Genomic DNA, 15,522 nt, shown 5'->3' with positions numbered 1-15,522 from the left:
TCTGTCTGTCTGTCTGTCTGTCTATCATCTATCTGTCTGTCTGTCTGTCTATCATCTATCTGTCTGTCTGTCTGTCTATCATCTATCTGTCTGTCTGTCTGTCTATCATCTATCTGTCTGTCTGTCTGTCTATCATCTATCTATCTGTCTGTCTGTCTGTCTGTCTGTCTGTCTATCTATCTATCATCAAGTGTCAGGTTGATGTTGATCTCTCCAGGCACAATGCAGGCTATGGCTTCGTGGAGCTGATGGATGAGACATCGGTAGAGCGATGCCTCCGCAAAGTGAATGGAAAACCTTTACCTGGTGCCACTCCTGTAATTATTCACAAGTCACTATTATGCTCACATTAGGTGCCGACCAGTTCATATGCAAAATATCAGAAAATTTCATACAGTAAAATGTTACACTGTACTATCATAACCTTTAATTATAATGTGATGTTACAGCCGAAGAGGTTCAAGTTGAGTCGTGCCTCCTACGGCAAACATGACAGCTGGTAAGAAATAGCTTCTGAAATGACTGACTGGTGCAATCAAGTACAGCAAGCAACCAACTATTCAAAGAACATCCTGTGTGGACAGAAAGAGGAAGTGAAGCTTAGATATACATATATCATTGCAAGACTGTATTTGTGAAGGATGCATATAGAAGATCAAGTGTTCTCAACACAGCAGGCTTTAATAAACCTACAGTCAGAATTAACAGTAAAATCTGACATGCAGCTTCCAGAAGCTTTTGAGCTCAGGGTTTCGTTTTTTTATAAGAATTTTATTTTAGTTGTAGTCTCAGATAGGAAGTGGTCATCAGTAGACTGTCCACAGGTGAAAATAGAGTTCAATCAACTAAGTAAAAGTTAATTAATTGCTGTAGATGTGTTAATTTAGGAGAATAACTCAATGTGGTTTTTTACCTTGATCTATCCATTATAATGGATGTTCTCAGCGCTGCCTTACTGCTGTTCCCTACAGCTCTACGTTCTCCCTCTTCGTGTCAGATCTCACCCCAGACGTGGATGATGGCATGCTGTATGAGTTCTTTCATTATCATTTTTCATCCTGCTGCAGTGGGAAGATAGTTCTGGACAGCAGTGGATACTCAAAGTGAGACCTGTCAAATGTTTTCCTCTTCATTTCCAGACATTTCCTTCTGCTGATTGCTGTTGTTTGTAGGTGCTGTGGCTTTGTGTGCTTTGAGAGCGAGAGAGAGCAGAGACGGGCTCTGGCAGAACTCCAGGGTGCCTCAGGACTCGGGAAGAAACCTTTACGCCTCAGTCTGGCTGCAAATAAACTGTGAGTGTTGGTAAGGAGAGGAAATGATGTGACGAGGGCTTTTACATCAGAGTGATTACATTTGTTTCTCTTTGCTTTCGATTAAAAATTACACTACTGTTTAAAAGTTTGGGGTCAGTAATTTTTTTTTTTTTTTGAAAAAAATATGAACAGTTTTATTCAGCAACAGCACATTAAATTAATCAAAAGTGACAGTGAAATTATTCATAGATTTCAGTTTCACTAAATGCAGTTCTTTTGAATTTTGTTCATCAAAGAATCTTAAAAGTATAACAGTTTCCACAAAAATATGTATGTTTTCAACAGTGATAATAATCAGACATTTTTCTTGAGCAGCAAATCAGCATATTATTATGATTTCTGAAGGATCATGTGACACTGAAGACTGCAGTAATGATGCTGAAAATTCAGCTGCGCATCAAAGTAATAAATTACATTTTATGAGATATTCACATAGAAAACAGTTCTTTTAAATTGTAAAAAATATTTCACAATATTACTGTTTTTATCAAATATTTTTGAACAAATAAATCCTATATAAATACTGTTCGGTTTCTGGCACAAACCGATTGTTTCGTGTCTTAGGACATCAATGTGTCGTCACGAGCCGTAGGGTTTAATTTGGATTTGTCTGTGCATGTTTTTTTTTACTCTCATAGATTTTGTTACCATTGCCATGCATTTATACGACTGACAGACTGCAACGGCTGGAGTTAAAAATCATCAAATGTATTCTACTGAAGAAACAAAGTCACCTACATCTTGGATGCCCTGGGGGGAAGCAGATAAACATCAAATTTTCATTTTTGGGTGAACTATCCCTTTAATGAGCATAAGAGACTTCTTTCAAAAACATAAAAAAATAAAAATCTTACTGACCCCGAATTTTTTAATGGTATATGAAAATTACTCCGTGTAAAGAGTAGTGAGTGAGGTCTGTAGCAAAAGTTTAATGAGGAGTCTATCAAAATACATAACCTCAAGTACTGTTTGAGCGATACATACAGTTTTATCACAAAACAAATTGACATTAATGTGTCTAATCCTCCCTCTACTAGGAAGAAGAAAGAGTCGCCTGAGAACCAAAATGATCACCTCCATGCAGAAAGCTACAACAGCCATAATTTGTATTTGAACCAGTGCTATTACCCACAGTACGCCAGCCATTTGTCTACATATGACTGGAGCTATGATTACAGCTACTTAAACCCTTCCCAGGACATCGCACAGGTACATGCGGTTTTATTTCTGCAGGGCTTTTCAAGTCACACCAAATGTGCCTGAACCAATCATTTTAAGCATTAAATTCTGTTCCTATTACTGTCAGCGGTTCATTATCAGTTTATCAGTTTGCATAATTATATTCAGTATTCTTTGCCTCAGTGTCTACTAAATTTGAATTTAAAAAAAAAAGTTTTTTATTTACCATTTTTGTAACTGCAGGGCGAAGAGATGGAAGATGACGGCCTAGAGTGTAAGTTTAGATCAGACATTTATTTATTTTTTACTCCGTGGGCTCTGTTTTCCACAGATGCACTTAACACAGCTTTTAATTGTAGCATGATATCATCATAATTACACTCTGCACCATATAAAAGCGTTGATTCCAGTAAATGACGTGTCTTACGCCTGTGTGTTGTAGATCCAGACTCGGAGATGAATGTGATGGAGGCAAATGAGAGCTTTATGGAGCAGAGTGAAGAACTGTACAGTGCTCTGATGGGTTGCTTCTTCCAGCCCCCTGAGTCATGGGACGGGGTCACCTGTAACGCTACATGTCACCTGCCAGAGCCAGTTTATCAGTATGAGGAGATGGACTGAGCATATTTGTTCATATTTACTTTTTGTTTATATTACAAAGAACCAATTATTAAGGTAACTGAATAAGATGAAGTTGATTTTTTTTATGTATAAATGAAATGAATTCAGGTTTGTTTATATATATAAATACACAGAGGTTCATAATAATAAAATATCAGTCGTAAATAATAATAACAACATGAAATAAAATAAGACTTATTTATATAAATTCAATAAGATTGAGAAAGAGGCTTGTATAGTGTCACTAGTTTAAAGTTCAGTTACTTCGGTGGGATTTTGGGGTGTTTCTGTGCCATCACGTGCTCTTGTAGGCTCTGCCCCTGAGCGGAAGTACAAAGTGCATCAGACCGGAAGTCCCGAGTGAGGAGCGGCCCCGAGCTTGTGTAAGATCGTTATATTTCTTCATCAGAATTAGCAAAAACAACGCGACGACTGCGTTTATATTTATTCCGAATGACTCTGAAAGCGTCTCTAGATGTCAGACGAGGTTAAATGCGGGTGGTCTAATGCAGCATGAGGCGTTTTCTGTCCGTTTAGTTTATGCTAATGCCGTTGACGGGTGTTGTTTTGTGTTGCAACGGGGTTTTGTTTGCGTTGTAGTTTTCTGTGATATTTAAGAGTAAACCAGTCCGATGAGTGTAAATAAACAAAACATGATTATTTAATCACGAAACAGCAGTTTCCAGCGGTATTTTGCTGTAGTCCGAGTGTTTAGTTGGTGAGCTGACTAACGTTAGCCTAGCATTCACTGATCTGGGGTCAGTTATGACTGACATGACACAGTTTGTCTTTATCATTGTCCTATGTTCACTTAAAAAGAAAGAAGAGTCAGAGAGCCTCTAACACGAGCATTCTCTATTTTTCTATTCTTTTGACTTGTTTTATTCTTATTTTAAAAAGTCCCTCTAACACTAGCGTGCCCTATTCAGTTGTCTATTCTATCTACTTGTTTATCTTTTTACTTATTATAAAAAACACCTTGCTACCCGTACTGTGTTAGGCTAACCGAGACTTGTCACAGCACTCACTGTATATATTATTGTCCTTTTTGTTGGGTTTGATTGCTTCTATTTGTCCTCATTTTGATAAAAGCGAGTGCTAAATGACTAAATGTAAATATATAATAATGGTTATTTACATATATCATTTAAGGGCTTATTCTTACATAAATAACCGTACTAGTGCTCACTGTTACTGCAGGTCGAGCTAAACTGTGTGTGATGCTGGTGAAGTCTGTGTGTTGAGACTGTAATATGAGTAAGCACGTAGTTTGACACCACATTGTGTCTGTATCATGTTTATGTGTCTCACACGCATGTTAATTTAGTACTTTACTGTATTAATGATCAACTTTTAGCTCACCGTCACAGCAAGTGAAAGTAGTGCAGTCAGTACACACTACAGTACATAGGCTTTAAAGTGCACACTCGTACCTCGATTAGTGCTCTGATCCACACTGTTTACCGTCATGATGTGTTAGGCTGGTTATCTAATCATTGCCAGGCATATATAAGGTGATGTTACACACTGTTCCTCATACTTCAAGTCAAATGCACAAGGAAACTGTAATGAAATAGGCATTATAACGTCGTTGTAATATTATTGTGCATGTTCTGACAAAACGTTTCTCTCTCCTCAGCATTTTTAGGCACTGATTCGCTTCCTGCTCTAGTTTCCTCCACCCTTTGTCCCGAGACGTCCATCAGAGCCAGCTGAATTTCCCGCAGTCATGTCGTACGGAAGGACAGAGCAGCGCGCCCCGCCAAAGGACTTCAGCAGCCTCATCCAGACATGCAGCTCCAACATCCAAAAGATCACACAGAACAGTGAGTGTCTGGATCTGTGCTGTTCATTACTGTGACGTTGATCTGAAAGTGCTAGTTAGTAGCACTAAAGATACTACCAGGGGAGTACATCGGATCAGCTTGACAATTTAGTGGTGATTTAGCTCTGCATATTTTATGTAAAGAAATGAAGCCCGTTTTAGGACCATTAGGATTTTTGGCATTGTGATTTGTTTCGTGGTACAGAAGTAACTGCGCTTTTTCAGTGGCCTTTGTTCCCATTTTCTCAGTTGTTTCCTCCATTGGGATTTGAAATTTGTTAAGGAATTCTGATCCATGAAACAAGTCAGCCAGCTCTGAGATTATTATGTGGTGGCTCATAATAATCTCTGACTTGTTGAGACTGTCAGCACTGCTGTTCAGAGGATTAGTGTTGGTAAGAATTAAAAAAAAAATGTTTGAAAGTCACTTATGCGTTTATTTAATCCAAAATGCAGTAAAACCGTAATATTGTGAAATAATATTAAACTGTGATACACTACCATTCAAAAGTTTGGGCTAAGTATGATTGAAAAGAGAGAAATTAATACTTTTATTCAGCAAGGATGCATTAAATTGAGCAAAAGTGACAGTAAATACTTTTAATGTTAAAAAGATTTCTATTTCAAAACGAATGGTGTTCTTTTTCTATTCATCAAAGAATTCTGAAAAAAAAAAATGTTGTGGATTCTACACAAAATATTACACGGCAAAATAGTTTTCAACATCGATAATAATAGGAACCATTATTCATAATTGAGCACCAATAATAATCAATAATAAGTTAACACCTAATCAGCATATTATACTGATTTCTGAAGGATCATGTGACACGAAAGACTGGAGTAATAATGCTGAAAAATCAGCTTTGATCACAGAAATAAATTACATCTTAAAATATATTTAAATAGAAAAACATTCTTCTAAATTGTAATAATATTTCACAATATTACTGTTTTTACTGTATTTTTCTCAAAAAACAACTGCAACCTTGGTGACAATAAGAGACTTCTTTCCAAAACATTGAAAAAAACTTAATTCAAACTTGTAATTTATTATCATTCAAAATGTAATTTATTCCTGTGATGCAAAGCTGAATTTTCTGCATCATTCATTACTTCAGTCTTAAAAATCTTTTTTAGCCTTATAAATGTCTAAACTTTCACTTTTGATCAATTTAATACAAACCTTGCTGAACAAAAGTATTACATTTTCAAAAGGAAAAAAACACCAGCACAAGTCATGGATGAATAATCGGAACTCTTAATATTATTAATGGGATTAATGGGATTTTGTTTCTGATTAATTGTATTGTTTTTTTTTTTTTACAGACTATTGCTCTCTATTCGCATTACTGATTTAACTTTTTCTTCTTTTCTTTTACACAAAATATTATTTATTGTTTTGTATTTCTGTTTTGATGTCACATATGATTTGGACATTTCTTCATGAGAGTCACAGTATTGTCCTCATATGTCTGCTGTGGAAATCCTGCACTGACTTTAAAGACTCTGATTTTAGTGTAAATGTGTGTTTTTTTACATTAGCGGCACAAATCAAGAGCATGGTAAACCAACTGGGAACAAAACAAGACACCAGTGACCTGCGGGAGAGACTGTGAGTGTGTTTAGTTTTTGATTTATTTATGGCTGTGCATTTCCTGTTCCTCTTGTGCTCTTGTATTCTCACTATGTGTGATCTGTTTACAGTCAGCAGGTGCAGCACTACACAAACCAGCTGGCCAAGGAGACCAACAAGCACCTGAAAGACCTCGGCTCACTCTCTCTTCCCGTCTCCCTGTCCGAACAGGTGCGCTTGTGTGTGCATGCTCACTTTTAACCTCCACAGAAACGTGTTTACATGAAGCATAAGGACATGCAAATAAAAATGGGAAGGTCATTTAAAGGTGCTGGTGAAGTTCTTGTAATATTTTGTCTGAATGTCAAGTCTAACTGGTTGAATTTCTTCTTTAAACAGAGACAGCAGAAAATACAGAAGGACCGGCTGATGAATGATTTCTCTGCAGCTCTCAACAACTTCCAGGCAGTGCAGCGTCGAGCCGCAGAGAAGGAGAAGGAGTCAGTGGCCAGAGCCCGAGCAGGGTCTCGACTCTCAGTAAGATACACTCTAGAATTAATGTTTTCCACAGTAGCTCTGATCCAGACCTTAGTGAACTGTCTACATAGGCAGCATCCTTAAAAGTGAAATGATAAGCTTACAACTCTGTACTTAAACCCAAAAATACCTTATACACAAATATTTGATGAAATGGATCATTTCCATCTAGGGGTAGGCGATATGACAAAAATATATCATAATACGATATCCTATTCAATTAATTTATTTCAGAGAGGATCACGATCCACAATCTTTATCAATTCTTTTTCATGTTCATTTTAAGACTATTTTGCAAGTTACTGAGCAGTACATGCAAACTAATTTCCATATTTTAAAAACATATAGCCGTGAAAGGTAAAAAACTAAAAAAGCATAAAAGAAAAAATAATGACAGACCAATTAGGTCAAGGAAGGGGTGGGCGATATGACCAAAATCTTATTTCACTTTTTATTTCATTATTTTATCATTGATATTAAAATAAAAACAAATATACAAATTACAAACAATAGGACAAATACGATATAAAAAAGATACAAATGAAATTAACAGCTTGTAACACTTCAAAGAGAAAGAAAAAATTGAAATCGCATCATATGACCCCTTTAACATTCATGTAAGAAATTGAATAATCAAATGTAAAAATGAAACCCTTCATAGTCTCATAGTCTTAAAGATACACTGATTCTGAATTGAAACTACAAATGTTATTCAGTCGAGCAGTGAGTCAAGCAGCATGTATATTAGGCTGCTGTTACTTTAAGACCTAATGCACAGATCCAACATACTGATATAAATGTGTCTTTCCCAACTGTTTGTTCACTTAAAACACAACTGACTGTGCAGTGTTTCCCATGCATTGGTTTATTTGTGGCGGCCCGCCACAATATCAATGCTGACCGCCACAAATAGATTTTCCAAAATGCATTGACTTCGTTGAATAAACATGAGCACTGCACGTTTCAAAGTCAAAACGCAGCGCTGGTGTTTTTATATGAATGTATCTTTGAAGGGCATTGACTGTCTTTAGAAAAGTTTCGATGTCATTTTCATTTAATCTTTCCTATAACGCCTGATAAAGCAGCGTTTATGAGCGGAGCGCTGTTTTGATTACAGCCTTTACCAGGGAAACCGCTATTTCTGATGCTCCTAACTCGCCTCCTGCTGGCAGAGAATGAATGTGCATTTTCAATCAGCGTGTCTGCTGATTTATATAGCCTATATTTCCCCCGGGAAAGTGCCGCCACACATTGAGTGTAAGTCTGTGGGAAACACTGCTGTGTTTATGTGAACATTGTGTTTTTAACATAATTGTATGTGTTTTTTACTGGCAAGGCTTTAAAACACATGCAAATGATAAATGTTTGTGTTGATGAAGAACTTCAGTGTCAATTGAATGTAACCGTGATAGAGATGATAATCAAAAACAATAATAATAATAAAAACAAGCCTTAGAACTGCAACTGATGAAAATGTGCACTGTAATAACATTCTCTCTGTATAAACAGATTGCAGAGACATTTTAATCATTCACAATCTAATGTTGTCACATTGCACACCCTAATTTCCATCTAATCAAAAATACTTTTTTTTTTTTTTTTACTGAATATAATATAATATTTGAAATCAAGCTTCTGTCCATTCTGGAACGTCTACTTTAAACCATTCAAGTGATACCCAGTGGATAAAATTAATTCTGCCCTATTTTTATTACATTTTACCTATGACTATTCTGATTCCCTCGAAGCGTCACTTAGTAAAATGGGGTGCTGATGCTGTTTTATGTTTTTAATGTTTCAGATATTCATTCATACAGTACTCTTCAGTATGTTTTGTTGAGTGAAGTAGTTTTGTGTTGTGATTTACTGCAGGCTGAAGATGGAGGTCATGAAGAGCAGCTGGTCTCCTTTGAAAAGTAAGTCTCAGTCCCTGTTTATGAGCTCCCAGCGCTGAGTAAAAGCATTAGAGCTGAAAACATTCTGCGTGTGTTTGTGTGTGCAGTAATGATGATTGGGGTAAGACCACCACTCAGACAGAAGACGTGGCCATAACAGAGGAGGACCTGGAGCTCATTAAAGAAAGAGAAACTGCCATTCAACAACTTGAGGTTAGTTTCCTCTTTTCCTGCCCGCACTGCCTGCCACACACATTCACACGTTCCATTCTTCCTCTTTCTTTTGCCTCATGAGTATCTGTGTTTGAAACAGAAAGTGCTGCAGAACTTAAACTACCAGTAAAAAGTTTGGAATAATTAAGATTTTTTAAAAATGTTTTGAAAGAAGTCTCTTTCAGTGCTCACCAAGGCTGGATTTATCCTATGAAAAATACTGTAAAAACAATGATATTGTGAAAAGTTACAATAAAAAAAACAACAACTCCTTTCTATTTTAATAATATTTAATAATTAATTTTGTCCGAAAATATATGGCGCGCCGCACTGACAGGACATTTCTATGTAGTAACCTTGCTCCTTGTTTTCCTTGTTTTATATTATTTAATAAAATAATAAATAATTATCGGCCTTAATTTTTCGGCCAAGTGCATCCATAAGTTTCTGTTTCGACCCAGAATTTTCATTTCGATGCATCCCTAATATATATATATATATATATTATATATAAATTTAATCCATTATTGCAAATTAATGCAAAACTGAATTTTCAGCATCATTACTGCAGTCTTCAGTGCCACATGATCCTTCAGAAATCATTCAAATATGCTGATTGCTGCTCAATTATCATCAATTATTATTAATGCTCAATTATTAATAATTCTTCTTCTTATTATTATTATTATTAATGTTGAAAACATGTTTTTGTTGCTTAATATTTTTGTAGAAACAGTGACATTTTTAGGATTTTATAGGATTATGTGATGAACAAAGTTTAAAAGAGCAGCATTTATTTGAAATAACTGACAGGAAAGACAAAGCTTTGATCAAGTTAATGCATCCTTGCTAAAAAAAACAAAAACTTTCTTACCCCAAATTGACCCTGTTTACACCTGCTGTTAACATATAGTGCATTTCTGTATTCATGAATTACACATTTGTGCTGTTGTCTGTAATTTTGTACCTCTACTGTGATTGCAGTCGGACATTTTGGATGTGAATCAGATTTTTAAGGATCTTGCAGTGATGATCCATGATCAGGGTGAAATGATAGGTGAGTACAATCTGTCTCTAATCTATACCAGGGGTGTCCAGCCCTGCTCCTGGAGAGCTACCGTCCTGCAGATTTCAGCTCCAAACCCCAGTCAAACACAGCTAATCAAGGTGTTCAGGGCTACTTGATGATGACAGGCAGGTGTGTTGGGGCAGGTTTGAAACCAAAGTCTGCAGGAAGGTAACTCTCCAGGAGCAGGGTTGGAAATCTCTGATCCACACCGCTGCTATTCATATGAGGATAATTCTGCTGAAAATGAAAATTCTGTCATTTATTCATGCATTATTTACACATCCTGCATGACTTTCTTCTTTTGAGCACAAAAGGCAATTTTTTAAAGAATATACTGGATGTTTTTCCCCATACAATTACAATTAAATATGGATTTGGAACAACATGGTGGTGATGGTGAAATGGTGGCAGAATTTTTTAATTAATCACAGTGTTTAAAATGTATTGTGCATTCAACAGGTTAAACCCTACAACGTTGTAGAATCAAGCTTACACTGTCATATTTGATATGCAAATTTCTAAGGCCTCTAAATTGTCAACATGGGGAAAAAAACATGTTCCTCTACTTTCAGGTCATGCTTCACATGTCTTTGTGCTGTGAAAACTTTACTTTTTTTAATTAAGTAAATATAACTTTTATATTGTTAGTAATATTTCAAGATGAACACTTACTGGACTGAAGCAATTTGGGTTTACTTGATTATCCATCCATCATTTTTAGAAAAATGTGTATATTTTTCCTGGGTTTAGGCCTCTGAATAAAATTGGTATGTTTTTTTTTTCCCTCCTCAAGTATGAGCTCCATATTCTCAACCATAAACACATGCAAACTTTTATTTATTTATTTTGTCTAAATGGAATAATAAACTGTTCCATTACATTCTGACTATTTCGTATTTTAGGCATTATAGGTTTAAATGTCTATATGACACGTCTGAGTTTGCTTTAGTGTCAAAGCATCTGAATCAAGAAATGCACTTAAATCAATATATGTAAAGAGTGTTAAACTGAGTATGTTCAACATAAGGTTGTCATATTGTCTAAAACCGCTTGTAATCTCTAATCTAAATGCAAGTAATATGTGTGATTACAGATAGCATAGAGGCTAATGTGGAGAGTGCAGAAGTGCATGTGGAGAGAGGAGCTGAGCAGCTCCAGAGAGCATCTCACTATCAGGTACAGGAAGAGCTTCAGCAGTACACACAAACACAGCTATGGCATTTTGTATCAAAAATGTGGCGAGATGTTAGAATTCAAAACCATGCATATAGCATACGTGCTATTTAATGATAATGACAATATTTTCTCTTTTTCATTGTAGCAAAAGTCTCGTAAGAAGATGTGCATCCTGGCAGTGGTCCTTGTCTTAGCGGTCGGCATTATCGCTATTATCATCTGGGCGTCGACAAAGTGAAGATCCTTCCTCTTCCTTTCCCCCTTTTCTCTCATTTCTTTCTTTAATTTATATTCTTGCTCGCAAACCCCGTGCCATCCACATGGGAAGGGAGGTCAAAGGCTCTCAGCAGCACCTGTAGGTCCATCTCTGTAGGTTTGCAGGGTTAGATACAGTATGAAGTGGCATAAGCGAATGTAACATTCCCTAGCCTCTTCCCTCCAGACCTTTAGTCATAATGAAGAAGGATGAGCTCATGGATGGGGTGGGAAAAAAATTATATAAGTGGTATAAAATTTCATTTTGATTCTTGATATATTTCTAGCACTAACACTACTTTACATTTCTTAATAAATCCAGGTTATTTCATTTTGAGAAGTTCATTGGAATGAGATGAGACATTTTGATGACTGAATTTTTTTTTTTTTTTACATCTTACTGTAATATAATTTTGGCTTTAGATGTCTTGTACAATGTACATTTCAACTCTTTCAAAGTTTTCAAGTCACTCCAAAGTTTGACAACAAACCGCTTAGATGAGCTGCAAAATTAATCGTATATTTGACATCATGTTGTAACCATAAACCAGTAGACTAGTAGAACTGCAGGTATGAAGCAGCAATGATACCTAAAGCTCAAACATCTCTGAACTTCAGATTCAATACTGTTACTTCAAAGTTTTATTATACAGGTCTATTATATGGTGGTCATATAGCTGTAAATGTGTTGTATAAGAACTCGTAATCGATATTATGGCTGAAACAGATTTGTATATTACATTAAAAGTCTGCACAGAACATTAAAATTATGTAAAAATAATTGCACCCATACTTTTAGAACATGCAAAAATTGTCTTTTTTCTTTTTTAAAAATTGATTTATATGAATTCTATGAGTACATGAGTAAAGAAAAATGTCTTAATCATGTCTGCCTTCCTGATTCTCTCTTAGAAATGTTGAAGCCACATTTAGCAGTGGTGAAATGAGCGCTGTTAATGTGAGCAGTCAGGATATGCTATATATTTCAGAAAGTACACTGTGTACACTATATCAGCCCAGTATTATCTGCAATCTGTTGATTGGCTCTAGTTGTGTGTGCTAATTAAAGTTCAGGCCTTTTATTACCCTCTAGGCTTACCATTAAAAATAGCCAGGCAAAACTTTGCCAGGCAACTAGTGCAACTGTTTTTGCTTTGGACGTGAATGAAACCACAAATTCTGTGGCTTGTTCAAGACATGGATCAGACCTAATCCAGAAATGTCATCTGGTGGACAATAATAAGAAGCTACCCAGAAACAACCAACTGGCACATTTTAGCAGCTGCATAAAAAGTGCTTAAAACCATTCAGCCAAACTCATAGCAATGCCCTGATTTCATGGCAAATGTAGTTGCTATATACATTCAGGTATGCATGTTCATAATAGAAATATTATAGACTCAACAGCAGATGTCAGTGTAAAACAAGTTTTTTGGGATTTAATAGATTGCCTCTACTGAGGTGAGGATATAACCCTCAGTACTGGCCAAGTATTGCTATCATGTATGTCTTTATTTGTCCTGTGCATTCTTTTATTTAGAACTGGTACTTTCATACTTGTTACAAAGTTACGTAGTATATTACAAAGCAAACTGCTACCAGTGTGATCATTTTAGAATTCCTTTTAACAACGTTCAGCTTTCCTTTGGACCTGAAATAGTAATGTAAGCTTAACTCTTAGAATTAAACACATATGCTTAAACCCAAATGACTTGCTGCCATTTAACGAAATGACTAACCTTTAATTCTTCTCATGATCTGACTCGATGTTAGTCTGACTGAGCCTCTGCGTGATCCCAGAGATCATGATGGATGTGTTGCTCATATTGCTGTGGTGAAGCAGTCAGTGGTTAATGCCAAGGAGCAGCTTGCCCTTTGCAGTCAAATGACTGATCTGATGGTTATGAAAACACTCACAGTTTTATTATATAAATTCTGTGTTATTCTGTTCTTAGTTTGTTTTCAGTGAATAATGAAATTCACAAAAAACAGTCATTACTCTGCAAACTATTAGTCTAGTATATGTCCAATGTGATCAAATTGGATGGATGTGATTACAGATCAAAGAGCATCTCCACTTGTCTAAATGATTGGCCCTGTTTGCAGTATTGGTCAGGTTAGCAGGTATGAACATGGTAAAATTCAAATGAAGCAGAACACAGGGCTGTGAAATGACGATACAGCAGGGGGAATTCCTGGCTTGGTTACATAGCTCTGTCTGCCGCAGGGAAGACCTTAATCAACCTTGTCTGAGATTTCCCATCAGTGCTGCTCATAGCTCATGTCCCTCATTTCATGCTCCCCATAGCTGGGCTGCATCCTCAAACGAATCCTGGAAATGGCGTGGGATTCATCAGGCTGGTTAATGGGTATGGATATGGTTCAAGACTTTGATATTCGGCTCCCCTCATGTGCATCTATTGCTTAATCTGGCTCCAAACCTCCAGCTGAGCTGTCACCATGAACCCAGTGTGCTCACTTGTTTGATCTACTTCAATGAGTGCACTAAGAACATCAGGCTTGTCTTTTCTGGAAATTCAGAACAGAGTATTCAGGACTTTAGTAACTACTGTAAGGTAGTAAACAGACAAAGGCTTTTTTCTCTTCCTCAATCTAGGCCAGTCCAATTCTGGTACCAAACTTGTCCAAATCCTATGTACTCTAAAGACATTCTCTTTAGCCCTGGACTTGGTTTGGACCGGAGCCCAAATCCTGGTACCAAACCAACCTCAAAACCTTGCTGGTCTTGATCAAGACAACCCATGATATAGATGGACAGAGCTTTCACAACAGACCAAGTCATGAGCCGGTTCTGAGGGAGTGCTGGCCCTGGCAGAGCACCGGCTCCAGCTCAAGCACCAGTGCCAGTAGAAAAGTGGTATACTTGTAAGGTAGTAAACAGACAAAGGCTTTTTTCTCTTCCTCAATCTAGGCCAGTCCAATTCTGGTACCAAACTTGTCCAAATCCTATGTACTCTAAAGACATTCTCTTTAGCCCTGGACTTGGTTTGGACCGGAGCCCAAATCCTGGTACCAAACCAACCTCAAAACCTTGCTGGTCTTGATCAAGACAACCCATGATATAGATGGACAGAGCTTTCACAACAGACCAAGTCATGAGCCTCAGAGGTTCTGAGGGAGTGCTGGCCCTGGCAGAGCACCGGCTCCAGCTCAAGCACCAGTGCCAGTAGAAAAGTGGTATTATACTTTCCAAAAAGTGACATAAAACAAAAAAGGTACTTCAGCATTCATGTAGTTTGCCTGACTACCATCTTTATGATTATATATAAAAAGGCCAAGGTCATCTTGGGCTCTTTGGATTCTGTCTGAAATGGTGAATCTGATATGTCTTGTTGCCGCCTTCATGCGCATTCATGAAATCAGCCAGACTGTAGGACTGTGGAGTGCACAGGGGAAGGCTGGAGGGGCTCGAGCCCCTGCCCCTTTAACTGCCAATGCTAAAGTGACCTTTTGGTCCTATCGAGGTGCCCCTAGAAATAGATTTCTACCGAGGGGGAGAAAAGTGCAATTTTTAATGAGGGCAACTACCCTGCAGAGTTTAGTTCCAAACCTAATCAAAGATGCATGAATAAGCTAATTTAGATCATAGTTACTAGAAAATTACAGGTAGGTGAGTGTAATCAGGGTTTGATCTAAACTTTGAAGGGATGAGGCCCTCCAGGGTCAGATTCAAGGAACCCTGCTGTAGGGTGTCTCATTTGCAGGGTGACTCTGAAGGTGTTAACAAGAGCCTTGTGTCTGGCTGCTATGTGTCCTCATTGCTGCAGACTCCAGTGGGCTACTACCCAACAGTCTATGCCAGGGATTTCAAACTCCTGTAGGGCCACATCCCTGCAGAGTTT

At 37.1% G+C, this 15,522-nt stretch overlaps 2 protein-coding genes across 3 annotated transcripts in view; both read left to right on the top strand.

The window, feature by feature from the left end:
• LOC107754918 (tRNA selenocysteine 1-associated protein 1-like) overlaps positions 1 to 3,151 on the top strand; it is a 5,518-nt gene extending 2,367 nt beyond the window's left edge. Inside the window, exons 3-9 of the mRNA XM_016571548.1 lie at positions 218 to 317; positions 450 to 499; positions 972 to 1,103; positions 1,173 to 1,292; positions 2,351 to 2,522; positions 2,736 to 2,766; positions 2,935 to 3,151. Of these exons, the coding sequence (XP_016427034.1) occupies positions 218 to 317; positions 450 to 499; positions 972 to 1,103; positions 1,173 to 1,292; positions 2,351 to 2,522; positions 2,736 to 2,766; positions 2,935 to 3,113 (784 nt within the window). The 3' untranslated portion in view covers positions 3,114 to 3,151. The remainder of the gene's footprint in view (positions 1 to 217; positions 318 to 449; positions 500 to 971; positions 1,104 to 1,172; positions 1,293 to 2,350; positions 2,523 to 2,735; positions 2,767 to 2,934) is intronic.
• A 261-nt stretch (positions 3,152 to 3,412) lies between these two features.
• Positions 3,413 to 11,860, top strand: LOC107754927 (syntaxin-12-like). 2 transcript variants are annotated; one of them, XM_016571568.1, is made up of 10 exons: positions 3,413 to 3,494; positions 4,753 to 4,939; positions 6,484 to 6,553; positions 6,646 to 6,745; positions 6,914 to 7,051; positions 8,924 to 8,967; positions 9,054 to 9,159; positions 10,144 to 10,216; positions 11,322 to 11,404; positions 11,550 to 11,860. In XM_016571568.1, the coding sequence occupies exons 2-10, from the start codon at positions 4,843 to 4,845 to the stop codon at positions 11,640 to 11,642; spliced, it is 804 nt and encodes a 267-aa protein (XP_016427054.1). In that variant the 5' UTR covers positions 3,413 to 3,494; positions 4,753 to 4,842; the 3' UTR covers positions 11,643 to 11,860. The 2 variants fall into 2 exon arrangements, with proteins under 2 accessions (XP_016427054.1, XP_016427055.1); XM_016571569.1 differs by lacking the exon at positions 3,413 to 3,494 and adding an exon at positions 3,541 to 3,600.
• Positions 11,861 to 15,522: the final 3,662 nt, after the last annotated feature.

This window comes from Sinocyclocheilus rhinocerous, unplaced genomic scaffold (genome assembly GCF_001515625.1).
Source record: "Sinocyclocheilus rhinocerous isolate Xijiao unplaced genomic scaffold, SAMN03320098_v1.1 scaffold622, whole genome shotgun sequence".
NCBI lineage: Eukaryota > Metazoa > Chordata > Actinopteri > Cypriniformes > Cyprinidae > Sinocyclocheilus > Sinocyclocheilus rhinocerous.
The sequence above is the reverse complement of the archived record's forward strand: the minus strand, read 5'-3'. Positions and strand labels throughout refer to the sequence as shown.

Coding starts and splice junctions, on each gene's coding strand:
- LOC107754927 (XM_016571568.1), top strand. CDS start 4,843: ATGTCGTACGGAAGGACAGAGCAGCGCGCCCCGCCAAAGGACTTCAGC. Junction 4,940..6,483: donor CCAAAAGATCACACAGAACA/GTGAGTGTCTGG, acceptor TTTTTACATTAG/CGGCACAAATCAAGAGCATG. Junction 8,968..9,053: donor CAGCTGGTCTCCTTTGAAAA/GTAAGTCTCAGT, acceptor TTGTGTGTGCAG/TAATGATGATTGGGGTAAGA.